Here is a 27258-nt window from a genome sequence, read left to right on the forward strand (position 1 = left end):
AGTTGCATAATTAACATTTTGAAGCAGGACCTGTAAACACGTGTCCCAGGAGATCTTCTGGCAGCTCTCGCTCTCCAAAGCAAAGACCTTTCTCATTGTGAAGCTGACAATCGGTCCACACATTCTCTTTCTCTCGCTGCTCTTTTAAAATAAAGATCCCCAAAAAACAGGATGTGAGCGTTCACTTCCTCTGATTCGAGTATTGTGCTTTGAACAAAACCCCCAAAAAAAAAAAAAAACTTGAGAAATTGAAATCCTCTTTACGTCATGGTTGGACCACCGTATCCGTACCGTATCTATTTTATGCAAAAGTTTTTTCACTTTTGCACAAGATAGACTTGTTTTTGGGAGAACGGGAATGAGGTGTGTGAAAGTATTTGAGTGAAGGAGCGGATATTTGTGATTCTTGCTTGGTGGTAGGGGTGTGCATTCTTGGCTTCGTCTTCCAAATTTAATCAAAGAAGTCACAGAGGTTGATTGGGAGGAAACACCTTTGTTGAGAACCTTCCAACTTCCCCTCTACCAAGTCGGCACCTAATTATTCAGTTCAGACGAATGGTACAAAACAAGAGGGGGAAAAAAAACTAAACTCAACACAAACCACAGCCAAAGACATGAGCAGATGATGGGTGAGTTGGTTTTATAGTCAAGGTTTCTGAATATTTTCCTTCCACATCCTTTTCTAGGCTCCGTTTTCACAGATTGTGTTTTCATTGCTGCTTGTAACGAACAAGCTACTGCTACTTTGTCAAACAGTCCACAGAAAATCGTAGCAAAAGTCTTCTGGGTTGTCTACATTTTTTTATTCAGCCGACTTGAATGTCGTGCAGTCATGCTACAGACTGCAGCTATAAATTGATTAAATGTTCAACAACTCTTCTTCTCAGATGAGCCCATCTTCATGCAACTTTTGATATTAGTTCCTAGTCAAATCCTAGAGCCCACTGCACTGAAACCCACTGAAGACCTCCTGGTTTTTCCACCAAATGTTGATTTCTGAACTCTCCCTGAGTTAAAACGTCAGTATTGTTGTTTCTAAATGAATATGAACTTTTATTTTCTTTGCAATATTTGAGATCTGAAAGCACTGAATCTTTTTTGACCACTTCTCATTTTATGGAAATAAATACTAAATTTGTGCTTGGAATTTCACAGACATGTTGTCAGTAGTTCATAGATTAAAAGAACAGTGTTCATTTTACTTAAACATTTACCTATAAAGAGTAAAATCAGAGAAACTGATCATATTAAATGCTCTTTTAATGTTTCCCAGAGCTTTATGTGATCTCTGATAATAATTGTAACGACCAAGGATTTCCAATAAGTGCATAAATCTTTCTGCAACCTCGTCGCTGTCAGTACACACAACATGATGATTTGCTAAATCTGTGAATGGACATTAATTAGGAACTCTCCGTTCGAATAGATAGCATGTCGCTCAGTTTATTTATTGTTGTTGACTCATTTCTGCAGGCCTTAGTGAGGGATTTAGATGTTCTAGGTTGAAATGAAACCTTAAAAATGTTGTTGTTGTGACGATCTAATAAAAGGAGCAGAAAGCAGAATAAATCTGTAACTTCAACACGACGATGTGTTAGACAGTGAGACATCATGGCTTGTTTTTAATTGTTTATATAAGAAAACAAGCTGGTAGTTTATTATCCAGTTGCTGATGCTCACATTCATCAGCAGGTCCACATCGATGAAGGATTCTCAGCATCTCTAATGTTGACTGCAGATTCCTCAGCAGTCATTTGCTTATCTCCTATAATTGCTGATGACAGTGCTGCTGTGTCGTCCCGGTCTCCTCCCAAACCCCTCCGACGTTGTCAGAGCAGGAAAAAATAAGCGATGGGAGTTGCCTCAGGCTGACGGGTCCAAACATAGATTGTTGTTTAAATGGACTGGGGCCGCGCTGCGACTCGCCACATCCACCCACTTTACGTCAGAAAGGGAAGCCAGTGTGTTTCCTCCCCTTCTCTGGGTAAAGGAAGTGCGAAATAAGCATCAGCGGTGGAGGGACCAGGCTTGGACACCTCTTCTTCTTCTTCTTCTTCTTCTTCTTCTTTTTTTTCTTTACATTGCAAAGTCCACCCAGCTCCAGTCTGCAGAAGAAGTCGGAGGAGATCCACGCTGTCGCCATGAAGTCCATCAGGGTTTTCATCCTGCTGCTCCTGCTGCTGGGATCAGCCGCACCAGGTAGGGTCTAAATTGGATCAAATCCTACGGTTCAAACTTAATGGCTAAAACAAACTCATTTGTTTTAATAAGAAAGTTAAATCTAACTTTTATTTCTCCCGGTGCGATTTAGTTCTGGTTTTTGCCAGGACAAAGATCACATGTGCAAAGAAGAGACTCACACCTTGAGTTTTTCTTGTTGGTTTTACCAGAAATTTTCAATCTTCTGCAGCTTTTTCAAAGTCCCGTTTTACTGTATTTATTATTTTTACGCCCTCTGTGTGACATCTAGCCTTAAGAATAAGATTTAACCCGACTGAGGGAGAGAATAAATGGACTGGCTCCTGGTTTGTTTTTCCTCGCGGCAGCCCTGCGCCGGTCTGATAGGTGATCTAACTTCAGATAACCAGTGGGAACCGGACTGCCCCCTCTGTCACAGAAACAACAGATTATTGTCCTGCGACCAGAAAGGTCCCTGATGGAAACAAACCGACTTCCAGCAGTAAACATCTAGAGGAAACACCCTTGCCGTTTGTCATGAAACTGTGCAGGCTCCAGTTTTGACCTCGCTAAATCAACATAAAGTTAACTCTTTTTTTTTTTTTCAATCTACCAAGACTTGTTAAAGTAAGGCCTTGCAAAAGTATTGACGTGTCTTGAATGTTGTCGAATTAAAATCACAAACTGCAGTGTGGGATTGCAGCTACTGATTAGTGTATTACTTATCTCAACAAAAAAATAGCTACATTCTGCAGATTTTTTATTTAACCTCTTAAGCCTTTTTATGCGATATTAGAAATACTGTAAAAGATGCAAATAAACAATTAAAAAATAAAATTTTTAAAGAAGAAAATTAACAATTTCTTGTCCAAAATGTAAGAAAAAGTAATTTTTTTTCCCCCTCAGGCTGATTCAGGGAGAGCATTAATCAGTCGAGAGGCTGATGGGAACTCTGGAGGAGCTGCAGACATGAGAATCTGTGGAGTTTATAAACAATTACTTTCATAAATCTGGCCTTGATTGAAACATTGGCAAGAAGAAAGCTATTGTTGATCTTTAAAAAATAAACCTTTTATACCTGCTGTTCACAGTTTCAACTATCTCCACTGCATGTTCTCTTTATATTTTATTTAATTTCTTTCTATGTAATGCCTCATTCTTAAGGTAACATCTGTTTCATTAATTAATTTAGCCACAACAGCAGATGCGAATACAGAACAGAAATCCAGTGAAAGCCAAGAAAAGGAAGCATCTGAGCAGAAAGCTGCCGGTAAGTTCAAAGCTTTCCAACGCTGTAGTTAGATGACCTCACTAAAATAATGCTGATATATCATTTAAATTCCCATTGAAAGTTTGGCATAAGTCATGTAGAGAGACGCATGAAGAAGAAGATGATTGAATCAGAAAAGACCAAATTGGAACTTTTTAGCCTGCCTTAAAAATGCCAAATGTGTGAGAGGAAGATTTCACTGTGAACACGTCACCCAGAGGTAAAACACGGTGGCGGCAGAGTCATGCTTCGGTGATTATTACTATTCAGAAGAGACGAGGAAGCTTGATTCTTCGTTAATGGAAATTGTTTGTTGTTTTTTTTCATAGTTGCATTTGTTTTCATTTGATTTCATAGTAAGTAGGGCTATAAAAATCTAGCAATATTTTACTAAAAATGGACGAGAGCCCATTACTTCTACTAAACTTGGTTAATAGAGGAGGGTTTTATTAAAAAAAGTTTTAGTTCTTGTTGTTTGGAATAGACTAACATTCTTTCTAGACCAAATAAACTAAAAAAAATCAAGTCTTCAAAAGCTAATAAGACAAAAGAAAATTCACCTTTCTTCCTTATTATTTAATTTATTAAGTAAAATTCACAACTAAATTATTTTATGCTTTGCTTTAAGCCGTAGAATCAATATGGCCCCTGGGTACTTTCAACTTTGGGATTTGTTGCAAAAAGTTTGGACACCCCTGCTCCAAATTTAATCTTCCAGATAAATCCTAAAGCGCTAATTTGCTTGAGTGTTTTGTAAACAGTAAGTCGAATAAAGTTCAACACCTCTGTTGAACTTTTGGTTATCTGCTGCTAAGAATCGTTTTGAAATTTGCACCTCAGCTCTGTTTTTTTCTCAATAATTTTATTTAAAACAACAAATATGCAAGAACAAAATAAAATGCGCACAGAAGAGATGAAAATATAAACATAAAAACCTCTAAGGGCATCTCAAAGTAATCTGAATAATGCTAAGATGTTCAAGGTTTTTCAAGGGCAGGTATAATTTGAATTGAAGCTAGCGTCTTAGCATTAGCTTCCACTAACGGGCATGTAGGAGTAGCGCTTTAGCATTAGCACAACAAAACCTTTAAATTAGCGTTGTCTATAACAAAAAATATTCATTTCTGTGAAGGTCTAGACCTCAATTCAACACAATCTGTGAAAAGGTCTGAAAATCAGATGATCTCCATTCAATCTGACTGAACTTGGACTGTTTTAGTAGCATCAACTCAACAAATGAATGACACACTTTTCAGATTTTTATTTGTAAAAAAATCTCCACGTTTATGCACTGCTTTGCATCAGTCGGTAAACGCAAATACAATTCATTGAAGTGTAAAAAAAAGTCGCAGGGTATAAATCTTACTTGGGTTAAATGATTTTAAGGATATAACCTTCCAAACCGTCGACTGTTTCTGAGTTGCGCTGCCCAGACTCTTATCTGCTGGTGAATATGAATGAAGTTGTCGCAGACAGAGGTTAAGACAGGAAGCCCGGCGCAGGCCAGTGGGCCACCAATTGTCTGTCTGTAACAGGATGCAGCTTCTCACTTAGTGAAGAGGATGTCCACCCATAAAACACCAAAAAGCCACGACTATCTTGACTTTTCCTCCCCAGCCTGACAGAACATGCAGGTCTTTGTCTTTGACTTTTAAAGCTCTGCCAAACAGGAATCCTGCAAAAAAAATGAAGTGCGAACCTTAAAATAGAGAACATGTCAGAGGAAATGTCGGACGCATAGAAAGTGGGACTTGGGTTTTTGTGGCAGATTAGTCCTAAAAGTTTCTACATGTCCTCAGGAGGGGAGGATGTTAACAACACCAGGATGTTCTGGCTCATGTTAAAACATGGCAATATGTTAAAAACCTTTAGTTGGAATATACTGTACCGGCAAAATCAACTTTTTAATGTGTTGCTCTATCTTTAGCTTTAGCTCTAGCCATCTCTCTCTACTTTTCAGTTTCATCATCTGATTCAACCATACAACCTCCAGAGAAGATTACTACTGGTGAGTATAGAAGTGGAAAATATAGTCCAGCAAATTTCTCAAGTTTAATAAATTCACGTTATGTTCTTTAATAAGCTCTAACTGTGACGACTGGCCTTTAATTCTTCCATTTTTAACTTCTCACAGCTTTTCAATCCTATGAACACCCATAGGTACATTGCTTTGACATTAGTCATAGCTTCAAAGTTCAGCAAAAGTACAACTGAAAACTGCAAGAAATACTCATAAAGTAGCTGAGATGATTTCTACTGTGTGTATTAATGCATATTAAGGTAAATTTGTTTTTTGAACTATTGAGATAGGCAGTTATAATTTCTCCAAATCGTCAATTTTAGCTCTTAGCAAGCAGCTGTGGTCCCTAAATACTCCGATATATGGATCTGATGTATAGTAACTATCTACCTACTGTATATCAAAGAATCAGTGAACTAATTCTTCCAAAAAAAAAAAAAAAATCTCACAACTTTTAAACTGCTGCTTTTCTAAGCTGACGTCGCAACTAGCTGTGCTGCAATTCTAGCGCCAGGGGAAAGTTCAGTTTCAGCAGCTTTTTATTATTTCTGTTCTCTATCTAAAAACAGAAACAGATATGAAGATTCAGTCATGGTAAAATCACCACACCCTCCATCTAGTTTATACTTTTAATGTCCGAACTCTCTGGTGATTATCAAAGTGTTCAAGTATTTAAAGCTAAACACACATCAAAACTAAATATTCCTCAGTAACACTAGATATATTCAAAATACATAAAACCCCATCATTTATATTTTTAAATAACTTTGTTTCTTGATGTGACTGTACATCAGTGCATTCATCCACTTTCTGCCTGGTATCCTGGATGTGACCTGAGACACCCCCTTCCAAATTATCCAATTTTTCAAAACTGTCCCAGAGATGTAATCTTCCCTTCAAAGTCTTGGATCCAACAACAAAGCATCACTCTGGTTTACATTGGGCAAAATGAAACCTTAAAATCCCTGTAGACGGAGTAAATTATGAAAGCGATATCAGCTCCTCTCTCTAAGATAACCGTCCTGCTTCTGCTGCTTTACAGGTCCGTCAAGTGAACCACCTTCAAAGGTATCAGGTGAGTAAAGTGGTTAAGATAATTAAAGTGTCTTTACTTCCTTTGGTAGATTTGTCAACATTGTAGAAGCTAACCTTGTTAAATCTAAAACCAATTATTTTTAAGACATTTTTGATATTATGCGCTTTATGTACTCTTCTTGATATTTTCTTGTTTTTAATCACCCAAAGGACCAACAACAGAAAGTCCAGCAACATCTTTAACAACTTCCAGTGCATCAACAGCTACACCTGTTCCCAACGGCTCTACCCCTGGACGTAAGTTTGTCCTTCTACACTCTTCCTCCATAATTTTGTTTACTTTCTTGCTCATAAATATTTTTATTAATTTGCAATAAGAGACTGTGTACATTTTATCATTCGTTTTGAAGTAATATGTCCACATTTTAGGTTCAGTCGTGTTAGCATGAAAGCTAAAAGACGGCCACGATGGCGACAAACCAGTTTTCTTCCATTAATAACTTTTCTCTCGTCAGGCTTCTGATTCATGTTCAAAGCTTGAAACATTGTTTCCAACTTCAAAGATCACTTTGTCTTGGTCTATCAGATTGAATAAATAAAAATCTAGACGCTCTGGAGATTGGACACTTGATTATTAAAGCAGTTTTTGTGAGAATGTTTGGCTCAGAAAGTGAGTGATAAATATAGAAAGCATGACCAATAGTTACCTAAATAATAGTAAAGGATGCCTCCTTTCTTTCTTCCTTTCTCTCCTTTCTTTCTTTCTTTCTAGCAACGACTGATTATACATCTTCAACGAATGCGACGACTGCTCAACCACCCAGCCAGAACACAACAAATAACAATCAAACCATCAACCAAAGTAAGACATTTCTTGATATTTTACTGGTTTTGTTCCTTTAATTTTCTTGCTTTTATTTCTCTACATCTTGTGGCCTGCCGTTGATGCAATTAGAACATTTCAATGTGCGATTTAGTGTTTGAAAGATTTATATCGTCTGTCTGGGTTTTCTGTTTCTATTAGCTTTGACATCTACAACTCCTGAATACAAAACCCCGTCCATAACAAGCAACACGAATGCGACTGCAGGTGAGACACGATTCCACCATGTGGCTTTGAAAAAGCGACGCTAGATGCAGTTTTTTAAGTGTGGCGACCTGGCTTAAAAAAACGGCCTGGCTCTGAAAACATTTATTATTTATTGTGATCTTTAAAAAAAAACTTTTATACCTGCTGTTCACAGTTTCAACTATCTCCACTGCATGTTCTCTTTATATTTTATTTAATTTCTTTCTATAGAATCCCTCATTCTTAAGGTAACATCTGTTTCATTAATTAATTTAGCCACAACAACAGATGCGATGATCCAGAATCCAGAACAGAAATCCAGTGAAAGGCAAGAAAAGGAAGCATCTGAGCAGAAAGCTGCCGGTAAGTTCAAAGCTTTCCAACGCTGTAGTTAGATGACCTCACTAAAATAATGCTGATATATCATTTAAATATCCAGACAGACAGTCGGACAATACCAGCCCATTTTAAAAATGTCAGATACAATTTTAACATTTTGATCAACCTGCTTCTCCTCTAACTTTACAAATATTGTGACATTTTAGAGAAAAGAGGTCTTCACTGATTGGCTGGCTGCCGAGCATTTTGATAGGTCTAATTTCTGAATATTGTGAGATGTTGTCTTGAAGCATTTGCAGGAAAGATGACTGGTGCTGTAAAAAAGTATTTTTTTTGCTCTAATTGTTCAATTTCAGATTAAATAAATAATATTTTGTAGTTAATTTTACCTTCCAAACACCTTGGTTTTTCCCAGAAGTCTTTGGAATCACCCAGATGATTTTGGCTAAATGTGAGACTGTTTTATTAGTGCAACCCTCTCCACACCGATGGAGGTCAGGGACTTTGGTTCTCATCTCTTCTTGAGTATTTTTTGAATCGGGGCATCATGTGTTGCCTTTTGAGATTCCACTGCCTACTTCATGCTGTCACACAGGTTCTGTTTAAGTGTTTCAAAAGATACTGTAAGCAGGTCTGGGTGCTGCTAGTGAAACTGAACTACATTAAGGTGAATAATCACAGCTAATCAATTAATTTTTACATTAGCTTAGCTTATTTCCCTTAAGTTACTCTAGTGTCCTAGTAGACTACATTGGGCTCTGGTTGCCACTAAATACATCCTGTATTAATTAGCACCACGTACTTTTCAGTTAAGTTTTTTTTCTCTCTTTCTGCAGGTGTAGAAGCAGACATCTAGGATATTATTTATCCTTCTTTCTCTCCCTTTATCACCTACTTCCCCTTTATTGTCTTTATTCTCTTTCTCCCCTTTTTTGGAAAAGATTTTGTTAACACTTTATTTGAAGGGGTGTGCATAAGACTGTCATAAACATGACATAATAGTCATGAACATGATCTGTTCATGACTGTTTACAACTGTTGTGATGAAGTGTCATTCGGCAAATAATGACACATTTAAGGCAAAGTTGCACAAAAAGTTGCATTGAAAGTCCAGTAAAAGTGTAAACTTTGCATTATTCAGTCAAGAATGAGCCTTTTAATGTAAAGTTCTATGAACATTTGCATAAAACGTCCTTTAAGTGTCGACTTTCCTTTAAAAGTGTCATTGTTTACCGAATGACGGTTGATGACCACAGTCATAAACATTCATGAAAACGTCTTCGTGTTCATGACAGATGCTATGTCATGTTTCTGATGGTGTCATGTCAGTCTTATGCTCACCCCTTCAACTAAAGTATTGCTGAAATTCTTAATGATGTTTCTTAGACTTATATTAAGTGGAGCATTATAGAAATAGCCTTACCTGTGATTCTCCTTGGCCCTCAGACAACAATACTGAGTGCTGCTCTACCAAACAGGACACAGTAAATAAAGAAGGTTTTATTGATTCAACCCAAGTGGATCCTACAGTAGAAGTCCAGCCTCACTTTGTAAACTGTTTTATCTCTTTCTTTGGTTGATGTATTTCTACTGATTTACCATTTGATATCTAAACAGACGTGTCAGACTGGATGGATGTTTTCCTCTTGTAGGTTCAGACAAACGGCTGTGGTGGCTTCTTCTGCCTGCTGCCCTGGTTGCAGGTGTAGCCGCTTTTTTCTTGAAATTCAAAAGCAAGAAGGTCCACGATCACACAGGTACAAACCAGCTTTTCTTCCCAGTACTTCCCTCACGTGATAATTTCAAGCTTTAGTCAGTTATTGCTTCACCCAACGTGTCACTGTCTGCTCCTCAGAAACGATCGACACTGGAACCGAGAAGTAAGTTTGGTACTGCAAGGCGTTAATTATGTTTTCAAACGTCTATATCCCAGATAATCATGCATCCTTTTGCCCCCAAAGTGCATCGTTCCAGAGCAGGCCGGAGAGCAGCAAAGATGGAGTCATGCTCCTAGGAGTGAAGTCATCAGGCGGCGAAGAAAATGGTGAGCCGCCGTCCCAGTCCTTCCTGTGGCAAGCGCTTTCTTCCAGAGACAATCTCCCAGTTATTCCAGGGAAGTCACTGGCTTTTAATATCTCGTTGTGCTCTACGGGCTTCAGCGGCTCAGCCAGGCAACAGAAGGTGTTTCCTGTGATTTCTCGCCACCGCCCTAAAACAAGTAGCTGGGATTGAAAGATAGCGACTTCCTTGCATAAACACTGATTCTTTTGGACCGGAGCTATTGTGTAGGCCTGTAAATGTCAGCGCAGCCCAAACACTGGAGGAATGTGTCGATGTCTGTCCTCCACCTAAAAAAATTAAATATATCTGGGTAGGAATCCAACTTCCCTTCCCTACCACTTGCCTTTGCTCAAAGCTGCAGAAGGAAATGGATTCATGCCATAGGAATTTTGCAAAGGAAGAAATAGTTTAAGTTGTTTCAAACTAAAGGATGTCTTGAGATTTTTCAGAAAACTTCATGTAATTCCAATTCAAGCTTGTTTTCCATCATTACTTCCGTTATCTGTGTTACAGCAGCTGCCAGATAAGGAGAGGAAAGGCTTCGTAAGTCAACATCTGCACCTCCAACGTTCTGCTGATCTGAACCCAACGGCTGATTTTGTTTTTTAATTTGTGGAAATACTTTTGCAAAGTAGGGAAAACTCTGAAAAGTGTAATTTCACACATAGAAAGAGCAAGTTGTGCTTTACCACAAGGACTGTGAGGTTCTGTGCATGTTTTGGTGGAAACCAGCAATATAATAAATTTTGTCTACATTGCAACCCCAAGTGATCCAATCCCGACTTTTGTCCAATCGGATTTTTTTTTTTTTTTTTTTTTTTTGGGCGTGGTCGTTCACTTCCAAATATATCCGACCTGTATGTGTTCTCCAGTGAATAAAAGTGTCCCGCATGCGCAGTAGAGGGCGCAATAACGTCACACATAGGCGCTCAGAGTTTTGCCAACCGCCATAAAAAAAATAAGTAGTGCCATAAAAATAATAAGTAGTGCTGAGCGTTTGCGGAAGTAAACATGGATGCTAACGGTGGAGTAGCTTGCAATTCTGAAGTTGTCAGACCGGAACCAGCTTATAAAAAACTTAACCCTCATTATTGTCCGCCATGGTTGTTGTTGTTGTTGTTTTTCGTCCTGCTTGCGCGTATCGGGACGCAGAATAGTGACGTTTGTCGACTATCAGTGACGTTCAGGACTGTTAGGATTCAGGTCACATTTGAAAAGATCGGACAGATCTCAGACAGTGGCCTGGGTCGCATTCGAAAAAAAATCTGATCTGTGTTGCTCAGACTGCCATAAAGAGATCATATACAGGTCGTAACACATTAAAATAAAATAAAATATATCGGAATTGGGTCACCTCAGGTTGCAGTGTGAATGCAGCCTTAATTGTCTACAATGGATGACTATACGTTTAAAAGTGTTCTCTTTTTTTTTGTGAAATGTAATATAAGCTTAAAATTGATATCCTAAAGGATTTGTCAAAGATTTTTTGTAATACCCCTTCACCCAAACACATAAAATTTTAAGCTTGTATTTTTATTTTATATATTGATTTTACCTGGATTTGTTCATTTTTAAACGACTGTTGAAGTGCACATAAACAGCGCCTCCTACAGGTCACAGTGTATCTGGATATGACGCCTGTCAAGGATGAGGATAAACAGACACGTTTTTGTTTTAAACAAACAAAATTATAAAAGATTAAAAGCTTGTATTTCATCCCAGTGTTTTGTATTTTAAGACAAACACTAAATCACCCATGCTTGCTTTGTGTTATTTTTGTTTACTGGTTTCTGATAAGAATATCCACCATGATCTCCACAAAAAGCAAAGCTTAAATTAGGAAATGACGGTTTGTAATCTTTACATATAAAACGACTATTATTGCTGTAAAGCTAACTTCTGTCTGCTGTGAAGTTCAGTCCACAAACACATTTTCTCTACAGTGCACTTACCTCAGAATCCTCACCTGTTTAATGAAATAAATCACGTTTCTGTTCAGCCTTTTATGTTTTTGCTCTTGATTTATCTCTTCTGGGATTTTTTGTTATTATTATTTAGGTGTTTTTTAATGGTTTATTTTGGTGTAATTGTACTTTCCTCTATTTTGGTAGAGAAATGTTGCTGATTTTTTCTTCGCGAATCAACATGAAGTAACACGATTATTGTATTAACTACTGAGACTGCTTTGTGCTTTATGTCATGAACTATTGGCCACGGTTTCGTCAATAAAAGTTTGGATAATGGTTCATTTGTGGTGATCGTAAGAAATACTTTTTCTTTGAGCATGCGCTTTGTGCTGATTTTATGTTGAAACTTCAAGAGAAAAATTCATCTTAAAATATTTGCTTTATTTTTTGGCCACCAGAGGGCGCTGAGAGTGAGCAACTTATTCTGGGCGCTCTTCCATCAAAACTGAGCTCTCATAAAATGCAACTGAAGCCTTACCACCTGCAGTCTGGGCTCAGTTACTTAATGCAATTGCAAGTTGTTGTTTTTGGAGTTTTTTCTGCAGCTTGTACTTGCTCTCAGCATTTAGAGTGCAGAAACTAATCTGACCCAATGTTTAGAGTCCTGCTGGAAGGGGAAGATCCACCACACACAGACGAATCCTACAACCAGACTGCAAGCCAGAGAAAATGGACTGGACTGGTTTATCAGTGGTTGTAAGCCCAGCAAAGTTTGCATTAACGTGGAAATCAAGGTCTCAGAATCTGGGGGAAATTGTGGAGAGGCGCAGAATCCATGTTGCTTGAAGTTCAGCGTGAGGTCAGTGATGGTGCCATGTCATCTGCTGGTTCTTGTCCCCCAGGTTTCTGATGTCCAGACGCAGCCGTCTACCAAGACGTTTTAGAGAAGTTGTATGGAGATACTGATGCTGCCAATAGTACCAAAAGCTAGTTCAATTACCATAATGTCACTGTGTTTGATTGTCCAACAAACTGGTCTGACCTGAACTCCATAGATTGGAGGAAGACGAGAGACTCCAGACCCAAAGGTTTCCATTAGAACCCGGAGACGTTGGTATTTTTCCAGTTTTGCCTGATCTAAACTGATGTATTCAAACATTTATTTCTATAAATTATGATGATTTTTCCTCCTCCAGCTAGTGAAAACATGACATTTAAGATTAGCTGTGTCAGAAGTGAACAGCATGATGCCATTTATTAAATGTATGTATGTTTTTCCTCCCCCTAATTGATCCATATGGTCTTCCACTTTTCTGTAGCTGTTTTTTTTTTTTTTTTACACAAGGGCTTCCAGCTCTCACATGAGCAGCCGTGTTGATGTGTGAGAATCATGTATCACCCAGAGCATCGGCTGCAAAGTAAAACAGCTGTCTCTCATTGCAGTTAAGTGCAACTCAGCAAAAGGCCTCTGCAAGCGGCACGTTTCATGGAGCCAAGAGGTGCCAGCCGCCATGCCAGGTGTTTTCACATGAACCACAAGAGCTTCATCTGGACTGCGGCTGGTTGGTAATCCGAAACGCAGCTCCTTTCATCTTCTGGGTCTTTCATGGAAACAGAAGGTGGAGCAAATTTTCAGCCACGTATTTGCTGCACAAAGCAAGAACAAAATGTGACATGTGACGGGATGCTTTTATTTCAGGAGAGAAAAATGACAGCGAGCAGAGATATTAAGACAAAAAAAACACAATTATACAGTGGATAAAAAAAAGTGTTCACACCTTTGTTAAACCTGCTAAAATGAGAGGTTTATATCATGTATAAAAACTTACTGGTGTAAATAATTTTTAAAACTTTTGCAGCTGAGCGATCAAATTAGCTCTTATGCAATGTGTTTGCATAAGTGTACACACCCTTAAGTCAATATTGTTGAAACATCTTTTGATTCAGTCATTTGATGAAGGTTATCATTATGGCTTGGTAATATTTGCTGACTCTACCTTTTAGACATTTTTGAAATCTATCAGACAGTGAGGACCCCACAGATAAAATACCTCTTCATTTTTAACTTTTTAGCAGAACCTTGAAGGGTTTAGGTTAAATCTTTTCATCATTTCATTCACTTTGGGAAAAATGAAATCCCAGTTCCATCTGAAGAAAAGGAAACCACACAGTATGATTTTGGCCCCACCATGTTTTACTGTGGGTTGAGTGTCCCAGTGGTTATAGGCCTGGATGTTTTTCTTAGAATAACAACTTATTTTAAGTAGCCCTACCTTTTTGCGTTGCTCTGTGGTTTTGCTGTTTGATTGGTCTGTTGCTTTCTTGAATTGTTAGCTTTTTCCTGAGAGGGTTACCAACTGCTTGGTTGGTTGGTAGATTGGTTGTTTGGTTGGCTGGTTTGCTATTGATACTTGGCTTGATTGGTGTGTTTTTTGTTTTGGTTGATTAAGTATTTTTCTTGGTTGGTTGGGTTTTGGACAGTAGACAGCTCTTTCTTTTTGCCAGCCTGTTAAGTTTGTGGTTTGTGGACATTTAAAAGAGCGCTCGTTTATTTTGATTATATTGTGTGTTGAAAGGTCTAGCAATATATCAGATTATGTTTAATGAAGAAATTGTTGTAAATTAGAATGAAGGAGGTCTCCCGTGTTCATGCAAGGACAAGCTGTTATAGACAATGTCTGTCATAATTTCTGCACAGTTAACCCACATTGCAGCTGAATCTGACTACAGATCAGGTTTCAGGCCATGCGTCCCCTATTTTAAACGTTCCTCTTTATTGTATGTCAATGAAGATTTCTCACACGTCACAAAACTGAATGAGCTGATGATGGAAAAACGGTTTCCAGGCTCGTAAAGTTTTTATTTGACAGTGCAAACGGCTGTCTCAGCAGAAAGTGAACACAAGTGAGATAAAAGTAAGGCAGACCTGAATGAAAGCTTTCTCATGAGCTCTGGTTCAGATGCACGCCCCGTCTCACTTCAACCATTTATTAATAATTTCTCCATCAGCAGATGAGATTAATATAATGGAACTGCACTTTTTACCCATTACAAACATTCAAACTGTTTCTTATTCCTTGCTTAAGTTACCTCACACTGTGTATGTCTGCACTCATGGGGGGTAACATTACCTAAAGAGTGTGACTTTCCCCCCCCGGGGGCATATTTGCCTCCTTGTGACTGGGAGAAAGCTATCTGTCTGAGGCGCCCACTGGATTCCATTACCCTTCATTCAGCAGAGCAGCTGGGGGCAAGTGAGCCAGATCCAGTTTCAGCAAGAAAATCTTGGTAACGACAGAGTGTGTTGAGAGGTAAGCTGCTGCTGGGCCTGTGCTGCTCCTGCCAGGTCTACACACACTATGGACACACATTCATATGTGTAGCGACAGTGAAAAGGAGCATTTTAGGGTTCCTTTGCAGCTTTAAACAATACAGAAACACATTTCTTTATATTTTGATTCTAATGTCGTCTTTTGAAGCGGTTTGTAATAATAGACTCCAGGTTTTCTGAAGGTCTTCGAAGCTTTTTGTCAGTTGTTTTGGTGTTTTGTACCTTACCAGGACAGAATATTGGGCTGGTAATTGTCTAAAAAAACAATTGAGGAAAGTAAACAGGTGGTGGATAGAAGTGGTTCTATTAGGGCTATATTTAGATTAACAGAATCTAAAAGTCATGTCTTTGGTCCTGTCTAATTCTTTGTCATTGTGTTTGTCTTGGTGTATTTTCTTGGGTTTTTGGTTGTTGTGGTGATTTGACTAGTTATTTAATTTGTAGGCCTAATGGTTACTTTTTTGTTGTTTGTTTGTTGGTTGGTTAGTTAGTCTGTTTGGTGGTTGGGTTGTTCTGTATTTAAATTTTTTTTGTTTTTGTCTTGATGTTTTTTCACAAAAATCAAGACAAAAACAGTGTTACTTTGTTACACTGTTCATTGATGATTGGTTGGTTTGATTGGTTTCTTTTTTGCTTTGATTTTTTGGTTGGCTATTTGGCTTGCTGGCTGGGTTTTGAGTCAGGTCACTATTTAGTTGAATGATGCATTTGTTTAACCTTTTTTCTTTTCTTTTCTTTTTTTTTTTTTTTTTTTTTTTTGCTCCTGTCTGTTTACAAAACATCGTGTGTTGTGGGCTTAAAAATTAATAAGCTCATCTACTCCCAAAGAAGCTAAGGACCTCAATCTCGAGAGATAAATGATGTGTCTTCACTGTGTCTTCAATGCTGTCTAAAAATGACTTTGGTCATTTTATTAAAACATTTTGCTTATATTATTTATGAGCAAGTAAGAATTTTTAATTTGAAATTGTCACATGGGACCAAATTATCTTGTTGAAAATATTCAAACAGTCTAGACGTGGCTGAAGTACTATATACTTAGCTAATCACCTCTGTCTGCACCTCAGAAAGTCATCCACAAACTTCAGTTAGTCCAGAACTCAGTTTGCCATAACATCTCCAGAACCAATTCACCTGGCACACCACTGGCTCCCAGTCAAATGTCACATAATCCCTCTTCTTACATTCAAGCCATTCACAACCTCACTGCTTCATACCTCAGTGAACTGCTGCAGTCTTCCTCCATTCACCTCTCTGTGCCCTTTGCTCAGCCGTCTATCTATCTATCTATCTATCTATCTATCTATCTATCTATCTATCTATCTATCTATCTATCTATCTATCTATCTATCTATCTATCTATCTATCTATCTATCTATCTATCTATCTATCTATCTATCTATCTATCTATCTATCTATCTATCTATCTATCTATCTATCTATCTATCTATCTATCTATCTATCTATCTATCTATCTATCTATCTATCTATCTATCTATCTATCTATCTATCTATCTATCTATCTATGAGCAAGTAAGAATATATATATCTATATATATATCTATATACATATATATAGATATATATATATTCAATAATTTTTTATATTATTGAAAGAATCATTTATAATTTACTAAACACGTTATTTAAACGAATTACAACCAGGGATATTTCATGCCTTTATTTTTGTTAATTATGTTACTGCTAATGAAAACTTATCTTTTAAGATTAGAATACCATATTAAACCGATAAAAAAAAAACTTGCTATAGATAGATAGATAGATCGGTCAGTTCGTCCACATAGCAACACATATATTTTCTCCACCTATAGAATTTCCAACTGAACTAATCTTTTAGCCAATCAGGAACGTCATAGGTTAGGCTTTTGAAAGACGCGTTCTGATTGGTTAAACCCTCTGATCAGCTGAGTCGATGAAGGTATAAATATTACTGGGAAGTTCTGCGTGCATCGAGTTTGAATGTAAAAGGTACGTTTTCTGTGAGAGAAAGTGGCGTGGAGTGTGGCTTTATTTCTAAAAGCTTAAAGTTATTTTTGTGGATTCAAGGTGATTAGTTTGCTAGTACACTTTTTCGTTTTTTCAAGCTTGATTAAAACCTAATTTTTAGTTAGGGACTGCGGAAAGAATTGTCAGTTAGCTGCGTTTTAAGACTTAAAAAAACAGGTGCTGGTGTAACTTAATGACGCTTCCCCGGTTTTCCAGGCAGCTGTATTGTGGATAAGTAACAGTCACCATGGTTGCCACGAGTAAATTAAAGACTAAAAACACGGAGGGTATTTCGGAGCTGGTTGAAAGGCGGTACGACCAGGTGTGCATCGAGAAAGGTAAGCCTGCTGGTGTTTTCTGTGGGTTTTATTGTTGGAGAACGTGTTTATTATTTCCAGCTGCTTGTTTGTCTCTGTGTGGTGCATGGCTGCAGCAGTGGAAGGGGGAGGGATGGCTACATAGGATGAAGTCATCCCTTTAGCCTCTGTGTAAAAAAAAAAAAAAAAAAGAAAAAAGAAAGAAAAAGCTGATGCTTAACCCCATCTGCCTGTCCTAGAGCTTATAAATTATCTCTGTTTTGTTAAGTATTTGACTATTGCATTTTTTAGTCCTCTTCATGACATACCTGTGCACTGGAGCATGCAAACGTATCTTACTGTTGCATTTACATGCATGTTGTTGAAATGACAATGTCCTGTATTGGATGTGCTTTAACTTCTATCTGTGTGGTTTTACAGAGTTGGATTTCTGGGATCACTGCATGGCCGAGCCCCATGCAGACGTAACAGAGGACAGAAGCTGCCACCAGTTGGCTAAGATGTTTGAAAACTGCCTGTCCCGGGCCAAAAAAACGACGTTGCACTGCTCCTCTGTTCTGGTACCAGAGAAGCTGACCCGGAGGATAGCCCGCGAGGTTCTCCAGCTGGCGTCCTGCGAGCCCTGCGGCCTGCGCGGATGCGTCCTGTACGTCCACCTGGAGCTGGAGAAGGGCTGGAAGCAGCTGGAGCGCATTGCATGCGATGCCTCAGTCGTTCCCACGTTTGAGCTGACTCTTGTGTTCAAGCAGGACGGTTCGGTTTGGCCCAGCCTGCGGGACTTCCTCTCAATGGGCTCGTGCTTCGGCCCGACCTTCAGGCACGTCATCAAACTGAGTCCAGGTTTTCGTCTGGTCAAGAAAAAACTGTACTCCTCCTCGGCTGGCACTGTGATCGAGAAGTGTTGAACTGTGTTGGAAGTGAGAAAGTGTCTCCCTGCGGTGAAATGCACTTAAAAAATTACAAGTGAGACCAAAGCGGTGTCACGTTTTCAGCTCTTTTGTACAAGTTTGTCACTGTAAGGTTAGGATTTTAAATGCTAAACAAACCAGATATTTCTGACTTCAGCTTCATAGTCCTTAAAATTTCCCTTTTTTCTTCTTGGAGCAGTTCCTCACTCAAGCACAATTTTACAATTTACCTTTTCAAAATGAATGTAAAAGTGTTCACATTGACATGTTTGCGGGAGACTCTTCTGCTAAAGGCACTAGCCACTTTGTAGATGCATCTGTGTTTCCAGATGCTTTGAATGTTAAGCTGCAGTAACACAATGGGAAGTTTTCTTCCAAGAAATAGAAGCATAGTTATGCAGTTTGAGAGCAAGGCAATTGTTTTCATGCTCAGATATTGCAGTGCTCTCACTCAAAACTATGCTAAAAAAAACAACAACAAAAAAAACCTTGTAACATGCTCTGCTCTCACTCAATATGTCGGGGTTGTTTAGGTTTGATGTGTCTTGAATCCTGCAGTAGATGCTTGAACCTTTGCTCTCTGGTGCTTTTCCTCTAAACACCAGACAGAAGGCTAATTACATCCTTTGGAATAATTAGCGTTCTGTCCAGTTCCAACCAAAATAATATTGTGGCTTCGACATAAAAAGCCCTCTTTAGGATGTGTGTAACATAGTTGAGTTCAAATTTTACCCATAAGCAGAGTACTGTTTTTTTTTTTTTTTTTGTGCAAGATGCACTAAATTTCATTGCAGGAAAAAACTGTTTCAAGGACAAGCAGAGAGGAGCGTTTTACCCCCAGAGTCAGCAAAGTTGTGGGTGAGAGCAATAGAGTAATTTTATGAATCTGAGGGTGAAAATTGATAGAAAATGTGTGCTCCTAGACTTTTGAGTGGAAGAATTCCCATTGAAGGTGTCCAGGCTTGACTTGAAGACCATTGTGTGGTCTTTAGGTAGCCATATGCATCTAGTTGTGATGAAGTGCAAACATCAAGAGCTGTGAAGATGCTGTCAGGCTGGGGGCCTTAACTCGTACAACTGTCCGTTCTGCACTCGGATCACAGCAGTGGGCTGTTCTGTGTGAATGTTTTAATGCATTTTTATTTTTATACTGACAGATACACCTTTACAAAGCAAGAGCCTTTATAAACAATTAAAAGTTTGGTTCACTCAGTGTTGGAGGCTCGGCTATTTTTAATTGTGTACTTCGGTTTATGGTATTCTTTGTCTTTTAATCCTTATTTATTGTGCAAGGCAAGTACTTGTCCATTAGCCAATAAAATATTTTATAATTTTTACTGTTGAAGCATTATTTAGTGTTGCTCTTTAAGCATTTTTATTTTTGTTCAGTTGACTTGAATACTGTCTTTCAGTATCATTGCTAATCAAACATGATTGACGTTGGTTGAGATGCTTTGGACCAACTTTTACTTTAAATTGGTCCAAAATTTTCATGTGTTGTTTGATTTTAAAACTAATGGTTTGTTAAAACCTGCAAGTAACTGGCTTGCCATGTATTGTGAGGTGTTGAAGTTAATTCAGTGCATTGCAATAAATTATTTGAAAAGTTATATTCGGTATTTCAGTTTAAAGAGTGAAATTTTGTCACTTTGTAGTAATTAGTCTAAAGCTAAACTTTAGACTTGCTAAATTTAGTTCTGAGAACTTGCAAAAACTCTACTGCCAAGATTATAATAAATGCTACTTTTTATAGATTCTGCACTTGGACAAAATGGTGTGCTCAAGTTAAAGGAAAATGATTTACCAGTTAATTTAAGGCTGAAACTGAGGAATCTGCTGTTTCTCAATCTCTTTGCAAGAACTTGTGGCATTCCTCAGTTATGAAACTGTTATTACTTTAAAAGGACTTTAAAATATGACACTCTGGTGAGAGATCTTTCAAGTTCTTTTTTCCTTTCCAAAAATCCTTCTTGTTAAAGTGTTTGAGGCTCTGGGAGAGCTGACCTCATCTAATGGTCTACCGCTTCGTATGAAACTGTAACCAATTAAGTTGTGATGTCACTCTTGCACAAGCTACTGAACAGACTGACACTGTTTTTGCAGTTAATGAAAAGATCACATGAGAATATGCAAGATGCAGTGTCATTGTGAAGGACAAAGAAGCACTGATCATCTCCTGAGGCACACAGCACCCCTTGCCCTGCTGCGTTATTGTGGGTCAGGACTATAACCCTCTATTGTTTGCCTGTCGAGGTCTACAAAGCTGTGGAAACTCTTAAGCAAATGGCCTAATCTAAAATTGGACAGCATTTTATGCTTTTAACCATTAAAATGGTTTCAATTATTGCTCTAAAAGTTTTTTACATTATAACAAACATCAAACATGCTAAGGGTTACGCTAGCCCAACTGCAAAGTTTTCTGTCTTTTTGGAAGATGAACCAGCTTTCACCCTGAGCCACTTTTTATGTTTCATCGGAAAAGTCTGAAAGCTGTAAAGTGGTAGATTACCAAGAAAGTAACTATGGTCTTCTGAAAAATATCTAAAGGTTTCTTATTTCCATGCTAGCATTAGTTGGCTTTCACTTAGCACCAGTTATCCATTTTTAGAAGTAAATTTGAGTGTCAGATTAAGCTTATATGATGTATGAATAACTAAGTAACTAAAATCTTGTGAATACTGTCTCATTATACTGTTTGGCTAGGTTAGGCTAATCATTTTCAGTGTTGTCTGTCTTTATGCTAAGTTGAGCTAGCTTTTTCTTGGCTCCATTTTGGTCAGTTAAAAATATTTGGGAGTGGCAAATTAGCTTCTTATCTAACTTGTGTTCAGCTAATGGTTTAAATGAATGAAAAAATAAGTTCTGGGTTATGCAATGTTTAGCCAAGAAAGGCTAACTGTAGCTTGGTCATTGCCTTCCTTTGCATTTCTGCTTGATTCTCATCTCCCTTCAGTGCTCTGTCTGGGCTTTCTCCCTTTGAGTTCGATTTCTATGGCAGAAATGTTCTGCTCTCAATGAAGATTATTACAGAGCATGGAAAAATTTTTTTTTTTAAAGAAAAAGCAATCTTGACTTATTTTCTGGAGATTCTGTGAAAGTCTCTTGAGATTATGTGTACATTTTTGCAGGATCCAAAGGGTCAGCTTTGAGAAAGAATGATATAATCACAACAAATGTACACCCATGGGAGAGATTTAATATTAATTTTTGTGTTTGTTTATTTATTTATTTATTCATCCATCCATTATATCAGTGTTTCCTAACCCTGGTCCTTAAGGCACACTGTCCTACATGTTTTAGAGGTTTCCCTGCTTTAATGATTCAACTGATTGCAGTTCAACAAACGCCTGTTAATCAGTCATCAATTGAATTCAGCTGGACTGAAGCAAGGAACTACCTGAAACATGCAGGTCAGTGAGCCTTGAGGACCAGGGTTGGGAAACACTGCATTATATAACATGCTTATCCTTTGGAGGGTCTCCAGTGGTCGACAACCAGGAGGCAGGGTACACCCTGGACCTTCTCATAAATAAAACTATTCCTAAGCTTAGCAATGTGAGCTGGATTCACTTTCAAATGTTTAGATTTTGTTTGGAAGATTTGACAGCAATGAAATGTTAAACAGCTGCACTTCCCTGGATTCACTTTAAACTTTGATAAATGTGAAAGTGATACATTTAGTTTCTCCGCCAGCTTTACCAAGAAACTGAAATAAAACATTTTTCTCAACAGTAGCCTCCCTCGTGATCTAATTTCACATATTTCCAGTTACTGCAATATTTGCAGCATTTTAAACATAAAGTATCTCTCGTGGTTTTTAGAAGAAAAATAAACAAATTCAAAGGCATCATAAGTCTCTGCTGAAGAGCCACTCCAATGTAACTGTTGTTAACGTAAGCATGGCGGAAAACTACTGGAAGTGTTTTCATGCTGCTGAAACCGATATAATCTCAGCTCTGCTGTGCTGGCTTGGCAGCTCATTTGCCAAAGCTTATGAATCTAGTGGTGATACTTGAGATCCTCGGTGTCAGCATGATTCACCTCATCTTGCACAGAGAGTGTTGTGCTGCCACAGCCTCGCAGGCTGAGTCTTACTGAGGAGGGTGATTGCACAAACCCTCTGCCTACAGATGTTTACCAACTTTGAGCCGCCTTTCTGTCCCCGCGGGGGCTGACAGGGAGGCTCAAAGTCACAGGATAGGCCTGTTTGTTGTGAGGTCTCAGAGATACGCCTGGCATGGTTCCATGTTTCCCTTCCTCCTGACCCGTTTTACAGCCTTCTTTTTGGAAGAGGGAAATCTGATAAACTTGGCTGGAGAGTGATTGCATGTCACCATGGGACTCTGTGTTGCTTATCTCGGTGTGTTTATCTGCCGGCTGTTGTTTGTGTATATTTTATGTCAACAATGCGTTTTTTCTTTTGTATTTCATCTTTTTTGAATGTTAAAGATAGCGTTGTTATCGGAGTCTCTTTGCAGACTTGTTATTATAAGCTTTTTAATCTTCAGAGTCTTGCCAGCAAACTCATGTTTCTATATAAAATAAGGAATAAAAATAGCAGTGGTATGCTTCCTGTTGTTTTCCTTTTCTTCACCTATTTAGCTCCACTTTTAACAACTTTTGTCACCTTTAAAACTCTTCAGCTTTGCATCTTTATTTTTGCTTTAAATAAACATGGTCTATCTCTCTAAAACACTAATTTTGAATCCTGTTCATTTGGGCCACACTCAGTAAATATCTGAGCATCATCAGCTGTGCCATCTCCACCTCCACCTGCTGTCTCTCTATTAATGCCACTTTCTAAACCTTGAATCATATCTGGTCTAGATGTCTTCTTAAAAACCTTGTTTTTCATCTTAGCAGCAATCTTTCTGTCACAAATCCTCACTTAACCCTTGTCTCCTTATGTATTGTCTCTTTTTCATCCCTTCCTTTTATCACCCCAGTTTTAAAATCACTCTGAAATACTGTTGTTAGTTTATAAACATTGAAGAACTATTGATGTTGTATCAACCTTCCAGACCTCTCAGATCCTCTGGTTCTGATCTGCTCTGCATACTGAAAAACAAGAAACAAACATGGAGAAGCAGCATTCAGTTTCTATTCACCACAAATCTGGAACAAACTTCCAGAAAACTGAAAAGATGCTGAAACACTGAGATTCTTTAAATCAAGGCTAAAAACCTATCAGTGTAGATTTGCCATTGATTCCTGATTCCTGGAACATTGATCAACTTATTTGCTTGAGGATTTGAATGATGGTATTTGAGAAAATGTAATGTTTACTGCTTGTTTCATAATTCCATCATGTTTTTATGGTGTAAAGCATTTTTGAACTGCCTTATGCTGAAATGTGCAATAAGATAAGGTTGACTTAAATTGACTCTATGTTAGTTTTAGTCAGAACGCAAGCATCAGCGTTCTGGATCAGTTGTAGCTCTTTGGCTGACTTTTTATCCTGACTTTGCTCAGACATTAGTCATTTAATCCTGGAAATGTTCTTCAGGCAATAGAAGGCCGACTTTGTAATTTTCTCTATGTGTCTCTGGATGTTCAGGACTGAAGGATTGTTGAGGGAAAAGGTTTGATGTAGTGCTCAGTTGTCATCAGGAGACAGTATCAGTCCAGAAGAGGCGGATCATGTAAATTGGGGATCAGGGTGTAATCTGTGAACATTGTACTGTACTCCATGGTGACTCCTCTTTGACCTCATCTATCTCTCACTCTATCACCTCTGCAAACCTCCAGAGGCTCAGAATTGATCCCTTAACAAATCACACCTCTATCTTTAAACCTTTTGAGTTTCCCACTGCACACCTCACTACTGTCTCACTATCACTGCCTTTCTCTTAAACCTTGTCTACCTTGTAGATATGCTCATAAGATGTGAGCTATTCTTTTCCCTTTGACTCTCTAATCTGAATAAAGCTTTACTCTCGTTCAAAAACAAACGCCATTAACACTCATAAAACGTGAGGTTCAAAGAGAAAACATCAAAGTTTTATTTTACACGGAAAGGACTTTAAAAATGTCAAATGAACAGAACTGAAACAACAGCAACGTTACAAAAAATTTCCATTAACAATTCTTACATCTCTACTCATTCAGATCACTTTAGTTTAACCGAAATTTGATTTGTGACCTGGTCTTTCAGTGACCTTTAATGTCTGTCAGTTTTAGCAATTCGTAGAAGTATTTGCTGAAGACTTGATTATTATTGATTTGGAAAGTTCCGTGTTCAGGTCAGCTAAAACAAATGACCTTACAACATCTTCAAGGACCTTCATGGCAAATCAATAGGAACAGATAACACTAAACATACAAGAACATCCAATCTGATTGCACATAGTGCACACAAGATTACAGCAGATCTCCCAATTTAACTTTGGATTATTCAAACTTTTGTTTTTAGATTAGATTGTTTTCTCTTCTCCTGAACAAAAACTCATTTGTTTGAGATCTAATCCACCTTTATTGTTTTTTTGTTTGTTTTTTTGTAGTGGAATTAATTTAAAAGGGTGGTCTGTAGAAATGATGTTCCAGACTAAATAACACCATAAAATTTTAACGTGCAGATGAGAGCAAATTTGATTCCAAGTAGGAAATTAATAGGCAAATTAATCCAAATGTTTACACACTGAAGAACTGTTTTTTACAAAAGTAGCTTTAGAAACAAGAGCTTAATCTTAGCATTTACAGTTTTATTGAGTCCAAAAATACTTTATTAATTAAAAGGCAAATTAAATGTTGTTGTGACTCATATTATCCAAGATTTATATACCTCTCTGGAAAAAATGAAGAGACCGCTGCACTGAATCCCATTGAAAACCTCATAGATATTCTACCAAACATTGATTTCTGAACTCTTCCTGGGTTAAAACCTTACTATTGTTGAATAAGAACTTGTCTTCTTTGCATTATTTGAGGTTCGAAAGCACTGCATCTTTTCGATATTTTCACCATTTTTCATTTTCTACAAATAAATATCCAACTTGGTGAAACTTTTTTTGCATGGGTGTGCATAAGACTGACATGACACTGTCATAAACATGATATAACACCTGTCATGAACATGAAGGAGATGTTTATGACTGCTGTCAAGAACTGTCATTCGGTAAATAATGACACTTTTAATGGGAAGTTGACACTTTTAATTGGCTTTTATTGTTATTTTTATTGCAACTTTGCATTAAAAAGTCATTATTTACCAAATAATGCTAAGTTGATACTTTTAATGCACTTCTAAAGCAACTTTAATTGCAAATTTGCATTCATGAGAACTCCTTCATATTTATGACAGTGTCATGTCAGTCTTAAGTATATCATTTCAAATAAGGTGTTGACCTAAATTTTTGCTTGTTGTCAGTAGTTCATAGAATAAAAGAACAATGTTCATATACATGTAAAAAGTAAAATCAGAGAAACTGACCATTTTAAGTGGTCTCTTAATTTTTTCCAGCGCTATAGTTCTAGAACTACCACATCATGTTTGTTAAGCTTTGATAAACAAAACCCTTCAAACTTTTGCCAAATAGTTTGTGAGAACCTGGATTAAACCCGATGCTTGATAGGAACTTTGTTTAGCTTGTCAAAACAACATTAAACTATACTTGTATGTTCGAAGAACGACTTGTTGTTCTGGTTTTACACAGTGATGGCCTGATCAGATTATGTTAACTCAGATACGATAGATCATTTTGAGTATCAAGTGGGTGCAGATCTTTAATAAATCATTATGAATGTCGTAGAGTGAAATAAAATATCCCTAACAGGCACATGATGCATGGGTTTCACTGCAGCCTATCTCCAAAAGAACTATGGATATTTTGAGACGTTGCCATGTACCACGCAGCCAGAACAGAGTGTCACTCTGTCTCGCTGCTGTTTGACCTTCGTAGGGCACTGCCTCCGTAACTAATGAACTGCTGGCGTGAAAGATGAATTTCTCTGGCATCTAACAGGTGGGCGTTGTCTTGCTTTTGAGCTTTTATAGGCCTCTGTCGGGAGTGAGTTGTGAAAAGAAACACCCAGACAGCAATGTCCCATTTACGCTGGTGAAACTGTTTGGAGGACATTGACTGAAATTTAGTGGGAAACCAGGACGATAGCGCAGAGAGTCACTGTGATAGGACACAATAACCAGAGAAAGAATATTGAGCTGAGTGCACTTAAGCCTTTTTAGGTCGTATTTTCTTAAAGGTGGAATTGAATCATGTCTTTGGCACTAATTATGTCCAGTGTTTCACTCAGAAAATCTAAAAAATAAAAAGAAGGAAGTGCTGCAAGGCTATTTCAAAAGTATTGTGAATCCTTTTAATGATTGTTAATAGTGTGTGGAGAAGCAAAGTGGGAGGGGGGGGGGGAGACAAGCTTAAATTTGTATTGTTCCTGATAACTATGTTAACAAAATCTTTATCAGAACATTTCTAGTCTTCCTACTGTGGGGTTCAGACTCAAACTCTAGAATAACACTGGGCACAAGATCAGGTGTGTCTGCTACTGCCATCTTGTGGACAACATTAAATAAAACATTTGGGAATTAAAATTTGGAAGAAATTACAGATTAGAGATTAAATTATTGTATATACTTTAAAATATAAATGTAGTAGGTTTTTCTCCACCATACGTTTTACTTTCACTTGAGTAATTTTATTATGAAATATCGCAACTCTTCCGAGTTATGTTATGCTTTAACCAAAAATACACCAGACACAGCCATCTTGTTTATATGTAAGCTTCATACACAAGCCTTGCTGTTATTATGAAAAGTGCATATCCTGCTTAATATTTATTTTGTAGTTTATATAAGTTTTATC

The 27258-nt window shown here is 37.8% G+C and overlaps 2 protein-coding genes across 8 annotated transcripts; both read left to right on the forward strand.

Annotated features, from left to right (window-relative positions):
* The first annotated feature begins 1915 nt into the window (after window positions 1-1915).
* LOC122820287 (nucleolar and coiled-body phosphoprotein 1-like) lies at window positions 1916-12220 on the forward strand. Of its 2 annotated transcripts, none has more exons than XM_044097586.1 (12): window positions 1916-2199; window positions 3371-3448; window positions 5409-5456; window positions 6511-6543; window positions 6714-6800; window positions 7276-7365; window positions 7528-7593; window positions 7849-7935; window positions 9564-9668; window positions 9767-9791; window positions 9873-9955; window positions 10489-12220. In XM_044097586.1, exons 1-12 carry the CDS (start codon window positions 2142-2144, stop codon window positions 10497-10499), a joined length of 771 nt encoding a protein of 256 aa, XP_043953521.1. In that variant the 5' UTR covers window positions 1916-2141; the 3' UTR covers window positions 10500-12220. The 2 variants fall into 2 exon arrangements, with proteins under 2 accessions (XP_043953521.1, XP_043953520.1); XM_044097585.1 differs by having other exon boundaries at window positions 1925-2199; window positions 10486-12220.
* A 107-nt stretch (window positions 12221-12327) lies between these two features.
* Window positions 12328-19779, forward strand: LOC122820288 (DNA damage-inducible transcript 4-like protein). 6 transcript variants are annotated; one of them, XM_044097591.1, is made up of 4 exons: window positions 12328-12738; window positions 13323-13441; window positions 17434-17555; window positions 17955-19779. In XM_044097591.1, the coding sequence occupies exons 3-4, from the start codon at window positions 17465-17467 to the stop codon at window positions 18437-18439; spliced, it is 576 nt and encodes a 191-aa protein (XP_043953526.1). In that variant the 5' UTR covers window positions 12328-12738; window positions 13323-13441; window positions 17434-17464; the 3' UTR covers window positions 18440-19779. The 6 variants fall into 6 exon arrangements, with proteins under 6 accessions (XP_043953526.1, XP_043953527.1, XP_043953525.1 ...); XM_044097592.1 differs by having other exon boundaries at window positions 12329-12738; window positions 13323-13445; XM_044097590.1 differs by lacking the exon at window positions 12328-12738 and having other exon boundaries at window positions 13367-13498.
* Window positions 19780-27258: the final 7479 nt, after the last annotated feature.

The sequence above is a fragment of the Gambusia affinis genome, linkage group LG18, assembly GCF_019740435.1.
Source record: "Gambusia affinis linkage group LG18, SWU_Gaff_1.0, whole genome shotgun sequence".
In the NCBI taxonomy this organism is placed as follows: Eukaryota; Metazoa; Chordata; class Actinopteri; order Cyprinodontiformes; family Poeciliidae; genus Gambusia; species Gambusia affinis.